General features: G+C 34.1%; 1 protein-coding gene across 1 annotated transcript; it reads right to left on the bottom strand.

Moving 5' to 3' along the window:
- Positions 1 to 1,284: 1,284 nt before the first annotated feature.
- LOC125808656 (molybdenum cofactor sulfurase) lies at positions 1,285 to 13,448 on the bottom strand. The gene is made up of 22 exons (XM_049488327.1): positions 13,331 to 13,448; positions 13,142 to 13,240; positions 12,938 to 12,996; positions 12,429 to 12,589; positions 11,360 to 11,514; positions 10,896 to 11,022; positions 10,204 to 10,306; positions 9,993 to 10,038; positions 9,674 to 9,712; positions 9,438 to 9,594; positions 8,687 to 8,774; positions 8,222 to 8,338; positions 7,691 to 7,768; positions 7,486 to 7,587; positions 5,497 to 5,587; positions 5,223 to 5,327; positions 4,970 to 5,034; positions 3,814 to 3,965; positions 2,492 to 2,724; positions 1,859 to 2,001; positions 1,594 to 1,704; positions 1,285 to 1,501 (listed from the first exon to the last, which is right to left on the bottom strand). Exons 1-22 carry the CDS (start codon positions 13,446 to 13,448, stop codon positions 1,391 to 1,393), a joined length of 2,460 nt encoding a protein of 819 aa, XP_049344284.1. The 3' UTR covers positions 1,285 to 1,390.
- Positions 13,449 to 14,857: the final 1,409 nt, after the last annotated feature.

Raw genomic sequence — 14,857 nt, 5'->3', positions numbered from 1 at the left:
AACAATTTATTTTCCTAACAAATACTTTTCATAGATCATACCAAACACGCCCTTATTTCTTTTTCATGAAAAATCAACTTGCACTATTATTAATTGCTTCAGTTCTTGCGTGGACAAATTTCGAAGGTGGACGACTTCCCATCAACCTTTTGACTTCGTGCTAGCTACTATAGCTTTTTCTACTATTAATAATATCTCTATATATTTTTGACTCTGCTTGTTCTAGTTTGGACCAAAGGAGTTGTCAAATTCAAAAGATAAAGCGCTGTTTAATTAAATTTGAAGAATCCATTTAAGTTACTATTATATTCTGATAAATTTGTATGTAATAAATATTTTAAAACAAATACACAATCTGAACCAAAGCTACTTAGTAATAGCAGAATGGATAGTCCATATTAGAAGAAGGTAATGAATGGTTCCAACTTCCAACCAAAATCAAATTTGTCATATATATTCAATCAGAGAAAAGTTAGTACCAAAAGTCTGGTGTGAAGACTCTTTCTGGAATTTAGCAGCAGCCTGAAAGTCAAGCATCTACGAAAGTGAATAAAAACTGAGACGCAAAAAAACACAATTAAAGGAATGAGAAACTAAAGAAAAGGTCAAAGTCTTTAGTCAAGACATAATTGATATATAGTGGAGTATATCTTTTAGTTCTGAAATTTGAGCTATGGAGTCTTTGTTCCTTTGTGAAGAGTGAAAACTATACCAAATACTTATATAAGACACAACACAAAATGACAATAATATTCTTCCACTTAATGTATTACCACTAATATCATTGACAAAATTGCTAAGTATTAACATGTACATTCATAATTAACCTTCATAGTTGAAAGGAATAAAGCTTTCAACGTTCATGCCAAACCACTATCTTTTCCAACCGGTTTGGTGGACACGATGAAAGCGTGTCTCAACTCTCGAGAAAGCACTATTGATAAGATCATGGCAAAGTCCTGAGGATTTTTGCATCATGAAATTCATATATCAAGGAATGCCATGAGTTATAGCGGATATGCATGTTATTGATACATTAGCCAATATTGGCAAATTACAACATCCATGGGTTGCACTTGCACACCAAGTCACTACACAAACTAAAAACTTACATATCCCGCACATAAAACTGTACGCAGCCCCTAAGAACATAAATATTACAATTATTTATTAGCTTATAATTGCACTGGTTACAAAGAATGAAGATCTCAGCGAGTTCTTTTAGAAGAACATATTCATTTGCATACAGAGAACAAACAACAAAGTACAGTTTGATGTATTGACCTGACGAGAGCAAGTATTTCTTGCGCTGCTTCACAGTATTGAACACTTGTATCACCTCTGTTGTGACTACTTACAAGTCTCAAATAGGGACTTCCACGAAAAACAATCAATGCCTATCTCCATTTGGAACTATTTCTTCTCCTACACAAATCCATGTATCTGACTCGGTTTTCGTATTATTCTCATATCTTAGCAGTATGCCAAACATTATTTTCCCCTGTTTGCAAGGGAATTATGGTAAGAAGCAATTAATTAAGTAAACAAACTGCATTTATTTTGGGTTTTCTTCATTTTTAGGTGGGTTCTAACCTTTGCTCTCCTGTAACCTGCTAAAGTTGCCAAAGGCTCACTAAACCTCTGCACTTCCCCAGCCTCTGGATTTATATTGATCATCTGGCAACGATTGCAACCACCCAATGCCTGCATTTAACAATATCAGTGTGAACACAACATGAGGAACTTTTAGCACCTCTGCTGACTTGCAGAATACAAGAATACTCGTCTACAATTTTAGGACAGAATCTATAGTCACTTCATGTTTCCAAATCTTGATTTTGTAGGAGCTAGAACTCACCATAAAATATTTGCCTCCAATAGTCAGATTGTTCCATCCATCTTCTGCATATGGTTCACCACCAGATGCTACAAGATTGGGTCGAAATCTCATTGCACCAACTTGAACTGCTTGTCCACCATTGCTCCTTCGTCCATTTAAATCTAAAAAAAAAAAGTGTTGTGAATTTTTGATAAACCTATTTGCTTTATACATTCACCTTTCTGTAAAAATCACTAACCACCATCAGAGGAAGCATATTAAGTAATACAAGTGACTTATGCAGAAAAAAATCATGTATAGTGGACTATACAAGATACTGAACGGACAACAAATCTGGTTATTTTTTAATTCCTTTTCAATCCTCCTATTGCCACAACAGCCATGCCACTAAAGAGAGAAATACCACCTCATCTAACTTAAAATTCAAGTAATGCAAAGCATTAGTATCAACTGAACAGAAGTTATTCCACTTATTATTGTATAGACATGGTTTAAAAGTTGTTATGCATTCAACTTAGAGGAATATCCTCAAATTGACCAACTGTATTAAGTGCAATCCCTAATTTCCTTATTTTTCCTATTCCAGAAGAGTTTAATACCAGAAAGAGAGTTTGCTCACTACTAAGAAAGGGAGAAGATAAGAAAATATACTTGATTTCAGCCTAGAGTTGAGGTCAGCTATGCTTTCTTCAGATATCAGCAGAAACTGGGCTTCATTAACAAAATTCAATCTAGCGCCAACATCCCTGCACATGCCAGGACTCCCATTCTTATTTATGCAGGAGTGACTCTGAGAACTGGAATTCCTTAATAGAGTGCAAGGTCGATCAATTGCCCTGCTGAACCAGATATCAACCTCATTGTTGTAACTTCTGACTTCATATCTACCCAAATCAAAAGACATGAAAAATGATTAAGCATCACTATAACACTGCTAATTCAAAAAGCACCACTTACATAAACTATAATCTTGAACTACAATCTTCTTTTTAGATTTCTTCATTTCCAAGTGAACTACAACATCAGTCACAAATAAAGTAGTTATTTTAAGAACATGCAGACTAAAATAATGACATCCTTCTCAAAACACTGTTCACTCCTTTTTTAGTTTCTTTGTCTTGCTTTTGTCTTTTGGTTAGTATAATAAAGCAACTGATTAAATCACAACTGGTTAAAATCTTCTTTGGATCGAATAAATTGAAGTTTGAAGCTTGACAATCAGCCAAAGCTTTAAAGACAGTTAGTTCCCATAAACTATATCTTTGTTCAGATAAGAAATATACCCACTTTATCTTAATTAGACGCTCTATTACATGCCAAAGAACATAATTATAGTCTCCAACGTACAAGGAAAACAATGAGTATAATCTTTGAAAAGCAAACACAGAGCATCTAATATTAGAGCAAACTTAAGGAGAATCATTTTTCCTTTCTAACTTTTTCTACTGTACATAAACCATGCTATCTTAATGAAACTTCACCTTTCTGATTAAAAAATAAGTACAACTGAAAAAGCGGAGAAAGAACCATTCACTTAACAGATGCCCAAAATGAAACTGCAACACAGAATTGTTCAAGTCGGTTAAGATACACAATCAAAAAATTTAACACACAGAAGATCAACAACTTAAGTTTCAAAATACAAATTTTAGTGCTACCGGAAAAAATTATAGCACTCAAGAATAGAAGAAAAGTTGACCTCTTACACATATGACCTAGTAAAATAGTCTAAAAAAACATAGATGCACATACAAGATTAGGTACTATAAGATTCTATACTATGTCATTGTATACCTATGTACATAGAGCTGTTTGAATTTTTTTGACTGCTATGTGAATCTCTTCATTGAGTTGTAAAGCTCTTCATATTGATTCACGTGATTTCATTCTTAACTACTTAAATAATATCAAGAGGTAGCAAGCTTTCTATCAAGTATTTAATAAGAAAAGACAAAAAGTGATGAAACTCAAACCTATGATTTTGGATATCCATTTCATCTCTTCCAGCGACAAGTGAGTTGGATTTGAGCTCGATCTGCAATTTCTCCTTGCAACGAGGTGACTCTACAAACAGTTTTCCCAAATTGAGATCAATCAGCGTGGAAATATAGCACATTTCTGGAACCTAGAACGCAAATACACCTGACTTAGATATTGATGCAGAAGAAATCAACACTACATCGGAGAAAATAGTTAAGATGCAATAGCTAGTAAATACTGAATAATCATTAATTATCTATTTCTATTATATAAGCTTCCCATAGTTACTAGGTTCTATTACAAAATTACGTGTCTAGATATAAAAGTAGAGATCATAGCCCAATCGAGAGCATGGACACTTACATATTTTCAAGAATGTTTTCGAGAAAAACAAAAAATAAGAAATTAGATGACAGGCTAAAAATGGGAGTGTAGAGATTAAGACACTTAAAAAGTTAGTAGTGAAACACAGGAGAAAATAGGATTTAGATATTGAGAGAATGAAGAGTTATACAAGGGAATTGAAATGTAATTGGTAGTACGGATTATAGGCTATTCAACTTCTTTTTAAGACCATGGATTGTTGAATATCTTGTACAAAAAGGATGGCATCTAATCAATTCTACTATATAATGAGCATTGTAAGGCTTCAAAAAAGAAGCTAAAATATAGGCTAACCACTAGTGCCTCATTTATCAAATTAGAGTGCATTCCTAGATAACTTTAATCCAATCAAAGAGTTTAACTTTCTTATGAACTGTGAGAAAATCAAATTAGAAAACACTAACCACCCCTCGGTCTCAAACAAATAGAAGAACAAATTAGAAGAAAAGAGAGAATAAATAAATTCATTGGGAAGGTTGAAAAAAAGACCTCATGTAGCCTGACTATTCTAATGTACACAACCCAAGTTAAGAAGTTACATGCTACTTTGAGAAAATAGTCATTATTAGTAAGGCTTGTATAGGGGATTAACAAGGTTAAAACCAAAACACATTGAAGGATGGTAAATCAAATGATAGGCAACAATGCTATGTTTTCCACTTTCCTGAATTCAATTATGATAGGTGATTGAAGGTAGTTTTACCATGGCTTTGCACATGGATAACAGGCATCAATACACATGATGTGAATTATAAAGTATTCTACCTTCTTTTGGGTAAGAATTTCACCGGTTGTGCTCTTGAGAATCCATTCACGATCATGCAATAACCCTAAATTTATATCGACAATGGACAACTATGTAAGAATGATACATTGAAATTCAAAATATTTTGATATTCTAAAGAAAAAGTGGACCCATTTCTTATATGCAGCTGAAATGAACAATATCTCTTAATTTTGACAAAATCATAAAGATTGAACAACTGAATTCTCCGATGAGATATAGAAGAATAGCTACCAGTAGATGTTAGAGGCCACTGATCCACACTAAATCCCGCACAAGACTTTATTGGATAGACAGTAATAGATGAGAGAAAATGTCGTGCAGCAGCTTTTGCAATCCCTGCAATTGGTCAATGAGATGCATAGGTGACTAAACAAGTTTGCACACTATCTTTTATGGTATTAAAATGACAAACCTTCACACTTACAATCAACTTCTGGTCTATAAGAAACCAAATCAACATATATATTTAATGCATGCCAAATAGTAGAAAGGTAAAAAAGTTAACCTTCAATTGGCAAAGAGATGGAACTTGGCGGCAATGCACACCGATTAGATGATGTTATTACAAAATTATTTTCCACGAAGTTGACGAGTTTCTGCATAGACGAGTAGAACGAAATGAAGCAGCGAATAAGACTAGCTTTCAAAGGAACATCCAGAGCAAAGATTAGTTTTCTAATCAATCATTCAGGCAATTACAAGATAACTTCATAGAAGATGAAGCTTCTGCCCAGCAATATCCAAAACAAACAACAGAAAAGGGAATTATAGAAATAGGACTAGTAAACCATTTTCCGTTTTTCAACAATTTAGCTTTTTCAGCACATTCTTATTGCTGTATTAGATATATTCTTTACCATTTCAAAAAAAAAGTAGCCTTTTTTATCCAAATGATTAGAAGTTGCTCTTTCTTCAGACGGAACCTTGAAGAACTAAAAAGATCATCTTGTTTTAGTTCTTTCTTCCTTTCCTTTTTCAGCTTGCCTGTCTAATGGCCAAGTGAAAGTAAGAAACCGGAAGTTGGCAGTTGTTGTTCTATGTGATCATTAAGCTACATATTTTCCTTTCTCTCTCTTTTATGAAAATGCATGTTAGACTTAATTCAACCTAAAAATTAGCTTATGAAGTGAGGATTTCCCAAGACCATGTAAAAAGACAACACATTTCATTAACTAATGTGGGGTAATCTCTTTTTTATTGATAGGTAACTAATGCCAAACATTCTTACACCCCCCCTCCCCCTCCCACACATGCCCAGGACCAGACATCTGGAGCATGTGGTGCATAATAATGGGCGAACCAAGAATAGAATAGGCATTCTAACCCGTCCTCCCTCCCACTCCCCCGTATGGCTCTGAGGCCATGTTAAATTAGGAAAAACTTCTCATTGACTTGATTAAGAAACAATATACAAGAGGTGTTCCTTATATAGAAAGTCTTAAAGTACATACGATTAGATAGGTAATCAATTTTTATGCTAATGAAGTAAGAAAATGTTCTATTCCTATAACAATGTTCTACAAGATTTTACTTATTCAAATCTTCAAGTATAATGAGTCTCTAGACACGTATCATATATGAATCTAGACATATAATTTTTAACCAGTGTATGAATCTAGAAACATATTCTCTTGATATTCTGAGCGATCCCCTTAAACTCTACATAATGAAACCAACTTGAGTTTACTCATATAAAACATAGAAAGTTGACATTGAAAACATGAAATTTAGCTGGAATAATGCACAATCATCAAGAAAAGGCGCTATTGGAATTCTTCTTGTAGCAAGTCATGATTAACCGCACAGAGAAAGGAAGTGTCTCTTGCGCTACACACGGATAAGAATCTATTCTCAATCACCAAAAAGAGAAACTTTATTGAAAAGCCCAAGGACATGCCACAACGTAACTTGAATTGGTAGAACAATGACAATAAATTCATAGAAAAGGGCTCCGGTCGGTATAGAAAATAGCAGCAGTAGTTGAAAGATAGATGGTGGCACTAGGACAGCCAACGAGAGGAGCGGAACCAGACACCGAAAGGATGACGAGAAGAAGTTGGCACCAACCTCTGGTATAGGGGAATCTATTTTGAGTCTCTACCAAGATTCTAGAGGTTCAGCTACCGTGTTAAGAAAATAGACCTTGGCAAACTTAACCCTAAAATCTAGCTCATGAAGTGAGTAATACCCAAAGCACATAAGGAAACAACCACCTCTTCCATCCACTAATGTGAGACATTAAGACTTTCTATCACCCTTTTGTTTGGGGGTTAAAATCATATAAAGCTAATTAGCAAGAGAAATGTAGTCTGAAATGCTCGCTGATTAGTGCATTCAAATCATAAACTATTTGAGTTGAAATGTAAATTTTTCACTCCAATTGTTCAATATTTGGCACATCAAAATCTTGAAGAAAGAAGCATGTCCTACTGTAAAAAAATATAGAACTACTCTTCATTTTAGGGAATTAGGTTGGGAATGGGGGGTCCCTTACCATGGCATCTTCAAATGTTGACATGTAACCAAAAGATACTCTGACTGCTCCAGTTGGTTTTCCATGTAAAATGTCACGATCATCCCAGCACACATGCCCAGCCTAAATGAAATGATAATTTGAATTTGTTACCATTGGTTGTCCCTTTTTCCCATGCAGCAGAAGACATATAGCAATTAAAAATGAGGGGAAAGGAAACACGTACCTCAATGTTTGAAAGAAGATCCAAGTGTGACAAACCAAGATATTTAGCACAAGCACCAGGATTGCAAAAACATCCTGTCTATACAAAAATACAGGGAAAAAGAAGCAAGAGTTTTGTCATAGACTCATAGTATACAACAGCATTATTTATCTGAGATCTTCAATTACTAGTTTCACAAGTTGTGATGACTAATCCTCCCTCCAATCCTTTAAGAATTAAGACAGACCATTCTTTAGGGGCTTTCTCATAAATATTTACCATCTCCTTGCATTCCAAACTCCTCTTTCTCTGACAAATTCAGCTAAGATAATTTGTTATTACTTTCTATTTTTTTTTTGAGAAAATTGTTATGTCATCCTCCTTGACATTGAGAAAAGATAACATATGAAAGTAGCACATTATATCAGAAACAGCAGTATCAAGCTGCTCTGGGGATATGTTTCAAGAGCATAAGGTAGCAAGCATCTCATCCCCCAGGAGAAACAGAACAAAATCCATACTTCATAGACAATATGGCCTTTGAACTCTTACCCGCAGTTGAATTCCTGACAAAGTTGCCAATTTTTCCACCTCACGATATCCATACCATGTTCCATCTTGTCTTTTCATGTTGAATGAAACCATGGGACCCATTTCACTAGATAATAACTGAGATAAAAGTCATATTAACTTAGTCACCTTTGGAACCATAGGATAATTTCATAACAAACCATCAGAGACAATTCATAGACTGTGACAGAATACCAAATAGAAAGTCAACTAAAATGAAAATCAACAAAAGCAACCCAAAAACAAAATCATTGCATCATCACTGCACGAATGAGCAACAGTTATAAACTTGCCTTTGCCTAGGACATAAAGAAATTTCTTCACGTGAACTCAGGAAGAATTTCTCATATCATATAATTGCAATTGATAAGAACAAGATCTAAATTTCAGCCAAATTCCAAAAACATATGAACCTAGTCACAAGAATGCTATGTTCGATATATTTACCCCGTACAGCATGCAAACAAATTCTCCATTTTCATGCTTCAGTGCCAAAAGCTTATTCCTCACATATGCTGCAATTGATGTTGTATGCCTTGCAGAAAAGAATAGCACATTTCAGGACTTTTTTATTTCTTTAGGTCCCAACTTCAATTAGGGGGGGAGAGAGAAATGGGGCAACAATTTCCGTAAAATTCTCAGTATGATTCTGTTGGCACTGAATTAGATGATTCAGAAAAGAAAAACTAGTTTCTCTAAATAAAGAGGAATTTATCAGTCAAGTCAAACGGAGAAAAAAAAAATAGGAAAAATTGAAGTTCCAAAATTTTAAACCTTTAAAACAAAGTTTTCTTATTCACTTAAAAAAATAATTAGCCTAACAGCTAAACCAAAATTGATTTATTTCAGTATTTGTGGTAACATCTAATAATAAAAAGGTTGGCAGTATCTATGCAGTACAAAAATAGAAGTTCAACAATATCTACAAAGTAGCGATGAGCAGGATTAATCAAACAACATTAGCAGGACTCACTCACCGAGATAAATCATAAAAAGATTAAACTATAAGCAAAAAAGTGTGCGATAAATCTAGTCACTAGGGTGAACAATATAATGTCTCTGTTCATGTGTAATGACAGTAAAATATGTCCAATCTCAATAAAATTCTGATCATTATTCAATTTGAGAATCTATTCATCCACGAAAGAAGTAAGCTCTCACCTTATCCGGGAAAAAAAAAGAGCAAGCTCTCACTTACCGGGAAATCAAAGATGTTGTTAGCATATTAATTATTTTGAACCCATGTTGAATTGCTGCTATGCTCAAGAATGAAATGGTTCCATCCTCAAAAAATTCATCTACGCCTTCTCTTCTTTTGAAAAAGTCAACATCAGCAATAGCTGCAGCCACCGTGCCTACAAGAATCCAGGTTAACTTAAAATTGCTAGAGTTTTCAATTATATAATCATAACATGGGAAGGCACTAAGAAAAACCTCCACTAAAGTAGGTCTTCTTCATCAGCTTAGCAGCATCTGATCAATAGAAAGAGATCAGGAAATTAGGTTAATTTCACAGTGAAGAAAAGGGGAAAAAAGGAGAAATATAAGTGTATCTTGTTTCACAACTAGAAAAACATGAAACCCTGCATCTATGACACTCTTTCCACCCAAGATTCTCTCCATAAAGAGAGAAGCAGAGGGATAGAGGCAGAGAGTGAAACAAGACAAAAGTAAACTACACGAAGAAGAAAATTAAACAAGAATAAGTGAGCAAACACATAACAAAAATCGGCTTTCTTATTTAACTGCTTACCATTTCGAATAATGAGTGCTCCAAGGCCAGTTGGGTAGCCAAATAACTAAACAAGAAACAAATAAAACTATTTTCAAACTCCGTGATGTAAGTTGTATATTCGTGTAATCTTAAAACAGCAAGATAAGTACCTCATGTAATCTTAAAACAGCAGGTATCAAATATAAGTACCTCATGTAATATTAAAACAGCAGGTATCAAATATAAGTACCTTGTAGAACGAGAAAACAACAAAGTCTGCTTTAAACTTCGATAAATCAGGTGGATTGGTAGCACATCCTTTAGCAGCATCTATCAGAACCAACCAGGAACCTCTGCATTCAGAAAAGAGAATTTATGTCTGCCCATCTGCACAAGACCAACTCAATGATGGAGATATAAAATCTTTTTGAAGACATAAGAACAAGCTTATCAGCTAATGAGATAAGAATAGCACGCATAGAGGAAAAAAGGTCGATCATTCAATATTTTAAGTCAAAGCCCTGACTGAATCAGCATACATTGTTCAAAGTGTAGCATCTCCTCTTGTAGATATTGACAAACAAATAATCTTCCTTGGCACAGCTATACTTTAGAATGATAGACTAGTTACTATATGCCATGTCTTAACTTTTTGGTAGTCAAACATATTAAAATCATTAGAAACACCCCTAATTTAGACAATAAAGAACTGAAGAGTATTTTGAAACAGCATAAAAATAAATATCTTTTTTGGTGAATGTTTGAGGCACTAAAAATCTATTCTCAACCAAGCTTAAAAGAGAAGGTCTATTTTCTTATAGTCTTTACTGGGGGAAAAAATCTTACAAGTACAGGGGAAAAAGAATACTATTCAGATAAATGTCAGAACTTTAGCATCTCGGCTATTCTCAATCACTAGAGTCTAGTTTTTTATTATTTTACCTGCAATACTGGGAGCTTTCTAAGATTCTTTCAGACCCTTCCTTGATAATCTTAACCAGGTTAGGGTCGAATTTTCGACCTGAAAAATTGCATTCTGATGGGAATGCAAACAAGTTGTATGTGTTACCTGTAACAAGAAGAAGACAATTTCAGATACAACAAGTCAAAGTTGATAAAGACATTGGTAATATGTGCCTCATTAGTGAACCAGCTACTACTTCACTTCCAGAGCATTTGATAAAAACTAACAAAAGGAAATAGATAATCCACCTAACAGGTATAAGGCCATACAGGCTCTCTTGATTGATGGGATTTCATGAACTCAAACTACATCTAATTTGAGTTGAAGGTGCAAACTACCTTTATAGACTTTGTGGGTGGAGGGGATTGGAAGGTAGAAGGTGAAACTATTGTAGAGCCTAGTTTCTAAAGGAAATTGGCTGAATTTTGTAATAAAACGCTACCTGTCATCCCTTCTTTAGCAACTCTGCCTTCACTTCTTCTCTGAATGTGGCGCTGTGTTAGTTTTAAGTTAGACTTGGGGCTTTCTGATTCACCCAGATGTGTGCCCTCTTCAATGTCAACTGCAAAAGCAGCAGCTCCTTTACTGAGAGCATATCTAGTAACTCTTAAGGAATAGAATACTTGAGAAACACACAAATGTTAAAATGAACCAGATCGAAATCATGCAAAATCTTCCATCTACGCAACTGTTTCTGCAAAATCTTCATACTGTGTAAAACCTTTTTCATTATTTTCTTTCAATTTTCTGGCTTAATAGGTCATCTGCATGGATTAAGTATTAACACATAGATAATAGTACACAAAATTAGAGATGAATTGGGTCCCTGAATTTTGGTTTCACTTCAATAGCAAGAATAATTTTTAGTGGCTGGTCAGTTAGAACTACGATCTGTCAAGTATAAAAGTTTCCCTTGGAGGTACAGTGAAAATTCTACCAGAAACATGTATAACCATATCCATGAGATAAACAGTAGAGTTCTACACCTCACTTCAGCAGCAAGTGTGGGACAACCAATTTTAAAGTGGATGGAGTCATTTCATTAAAAAAAAGTGAATGGAATCATAGAACTTCAAAAAGAACCACAATGATTAAATGCAGCAGACCATCAGTCAATAAGAGAAACAATGACATTGTTGAACATATCCACAAATCAGATCAGCATATATGAAACATCATAGATAACACATACAAGTCGTGATAATTCTTTCAAATGTCCAAAGATAGCATGGTCCAGATGCAGTGACATGTAGAGATGCGATCATTTACTGAAATATAAAGCCAGCAAGATTCATGCCTTTCTCTTGAAGAAAATGTTGATTATTTATAGAAACTTCGGGAGCCTTTGATTAGGTGGACCGGTAGGTCAGTGAAAAAGAGTAGCACTTGAAGCAGGAAGTAGTACCGTAGATTAAGAAACTAAATACACAACCAAGGAGGAAAGCTTTCATAAATTAATCAACAGCAGAACTAACAAAATTTGAGGAAAAGGTTTAATCCATTCAGGATACTCCCTAATCCCAAGGACGCTGTTATGATTCTCCATTGTGTACATAAAACTGCTGTTACTACTCCATGGGAAGGTCTCCCCAACAAGCTTTAGTGCAGCTGTTGCCCCAGAAGTGAATATACAGCTATATTCTCTTGGTGATGCATTGAAGAAACTAAGGACCTGAACAGAGTCGTGATGCAATGGTAAAAGAAAGTAAAACAACAGAAACTTTATCACATGTGAAATACTGAATATGAGAGAACATATGCAGAAGGAAATTTAGTGACTCTCATTAGATTGGCATCGACAAACATGTGCATTTATCTAAAATTAACACCTCTCCACAACATTGTGATGCTTATGACTTGATTGCTTAGCATTTAGATAATATCAATCACTTAAACAGCATACATCAATAAACATTTGCAGAGCATTGTGGACTAATTTTGAAGGCAGAGGAAGCATAATTTTATCAAAAATTATGATAACAACACAACCAATATAAATTGTGCAGAAGCAGATGTTCACCTGTTGGCGTGCTTTCCCAATAATGTCCTCGCTAGCCAAACTACAACTGCTCTGGCTATCTATTGTTTTTCACAGAATTAAGGAATCAAAGGAGGTCACGAACAAATGCAGAATCAAACATGTAAAATTCCAATAATTTGAACGAACTAGTTAGCTATACTTGAAGAAAGTCAAAAACGCAGACAAATGTGCTAGGAAGGATACGAGGATTTCCATAAACAGTAGAATTGAGGTCCTTAAAAACAGCTTCCATTTGAGACTCGGAATAGAGAGTCGCCCCAGCATGATCCAAGTATACCGTATCTACAAGTAAATAAATGTATACTAGTCAACGTGAACAATTTTCAACAAAATTCTGATATCATCTGCAATTGGAAGATGGAAAAATCTTACCGTTTAAGCGCTTAAATTCAGTAGCTCTAATTTCATCAATGTTTTTTGGGGCATTTGCATAACCATAATCGCTTCCAAATTCCTTCAAAAATTGCTCTTTCTCCGATTCGGTATTCATTTTGCCTTCTGAGATACAATTTGAGACTTAGAATTTCTTATTCCCGGAACAAATTCAACGATAGTAAACCTGTCCTCTTAATTAGCCGATTAAAATTAGGTGAGATATAACTTGAAATTATTGTGGTAAGGAAGTACTACTACAAAATAATATGATCAAAACAAATATCGGCGTCACATGGGCTTTGGAGACGTTTTTCACGTGCAAATGAATGAATGGCAATACGTAGCCACCTATTTAACTCTTAGCCAGTTATTATTTATTTAATAAGCTATGACTTAACAGGTCGGTTTGTTTCTCAAGTTTTTTGCACCGATTAGCCCTATAGTATTTTGTTGTGGGTATTATGTGTGGTTAATGAAAAGTTGTGTGTAAAAATATCTTTTATTATGTAATATCTAATTCGTAAGGTATAAGTTTTAGAAATTATGTATGTTTTATCCAATAAAAACTTTATACAAATAAGTTATGTTTCTGAAGTCATAACTTTATGAATATATATCTCTATCGTATAAGTGAATATTAAATATTATTTAAATTTTAAACAACTTGCGACTATTGGATAAAACTTAAACAGCAACCCACAAATAATCATCAGTACACTTCGCTTATGGGTACATAGATCGTTATTGTTACGTACTTGGGTTGCTCTAAGCCCAAAAGAGTGCACAACAAAAATTAGCAATGATATACCGTCCATGAGTCGTTTCAACTTTTAAATGGGGTCATGAATTGTTGTCCTTCAACACACAAAACAGCGGCTGAGAATATTTTGGATTAAAAGAAAAAAACAATAGCAAAGTAAAAGTAAATCTGCAAGGCAAGTTATGTCACTTAATTCTTATAAAACTTATGATATTGAAAATATAAATTCAATTCATAATTCACAAGTTATGTCTTGTAGGACGTATGATGTAAGAGACATAAGTTTTGTTCATAATCAACAAGTTATGTCTTAGAAGACATAATTTAGTTTCTATAGAATTTACGTTGATTAAGTTCAATTTAAGAACATTATGTTTTAAGAGTTCATAACTCACAAGTTATATCTTACTAGTTACAAGCACAACTTGGTTCCTACAAAATTTATGTTGACAGAGAAACCTAAAAATTATGTCTCAAGCTATTAAATACTACACAACTAATTTTGTCGGACGAAACAAAAGTTACATTGTGAAATTAAGCTGCAGTTAATGGTAGTTTGACCAATAAATTTTCATTAAATAAATAATAGGAAAGAAAAATAAAGACCACCCTGAAATAGAGACAATCCGAGCAAAAACTTGTTTTAAATGTCATAATTGATGCCATTGTTGGGTCATTTAGCAACTAAACTAACATAAAAGCTTAAATTTTATGTGAAGTTATTTATGATTAATGTTCAACTAATATCTAAAGTTAAATTTTAT

The sequence above is a fragment of the Solanum verrucosum genome, unplaced genomic scaffold, assembly GCF_900185275.1.
Source record: "Solanum verrucosum unplaced genomic scaffold, falcon-dt-bn FXZP01000277.1, whole genome shotgun sequence".
Classification (NCBI taxonomy): Eukaryota; Viridiplantae; Streptophyta; class Magnoliopsida; order Solanales; family Solanaceae; genus Solanum; species Solanum verrucosum.
This window is presented reverse-complemented; position numbering and strand designations above follow the sequence as displayed.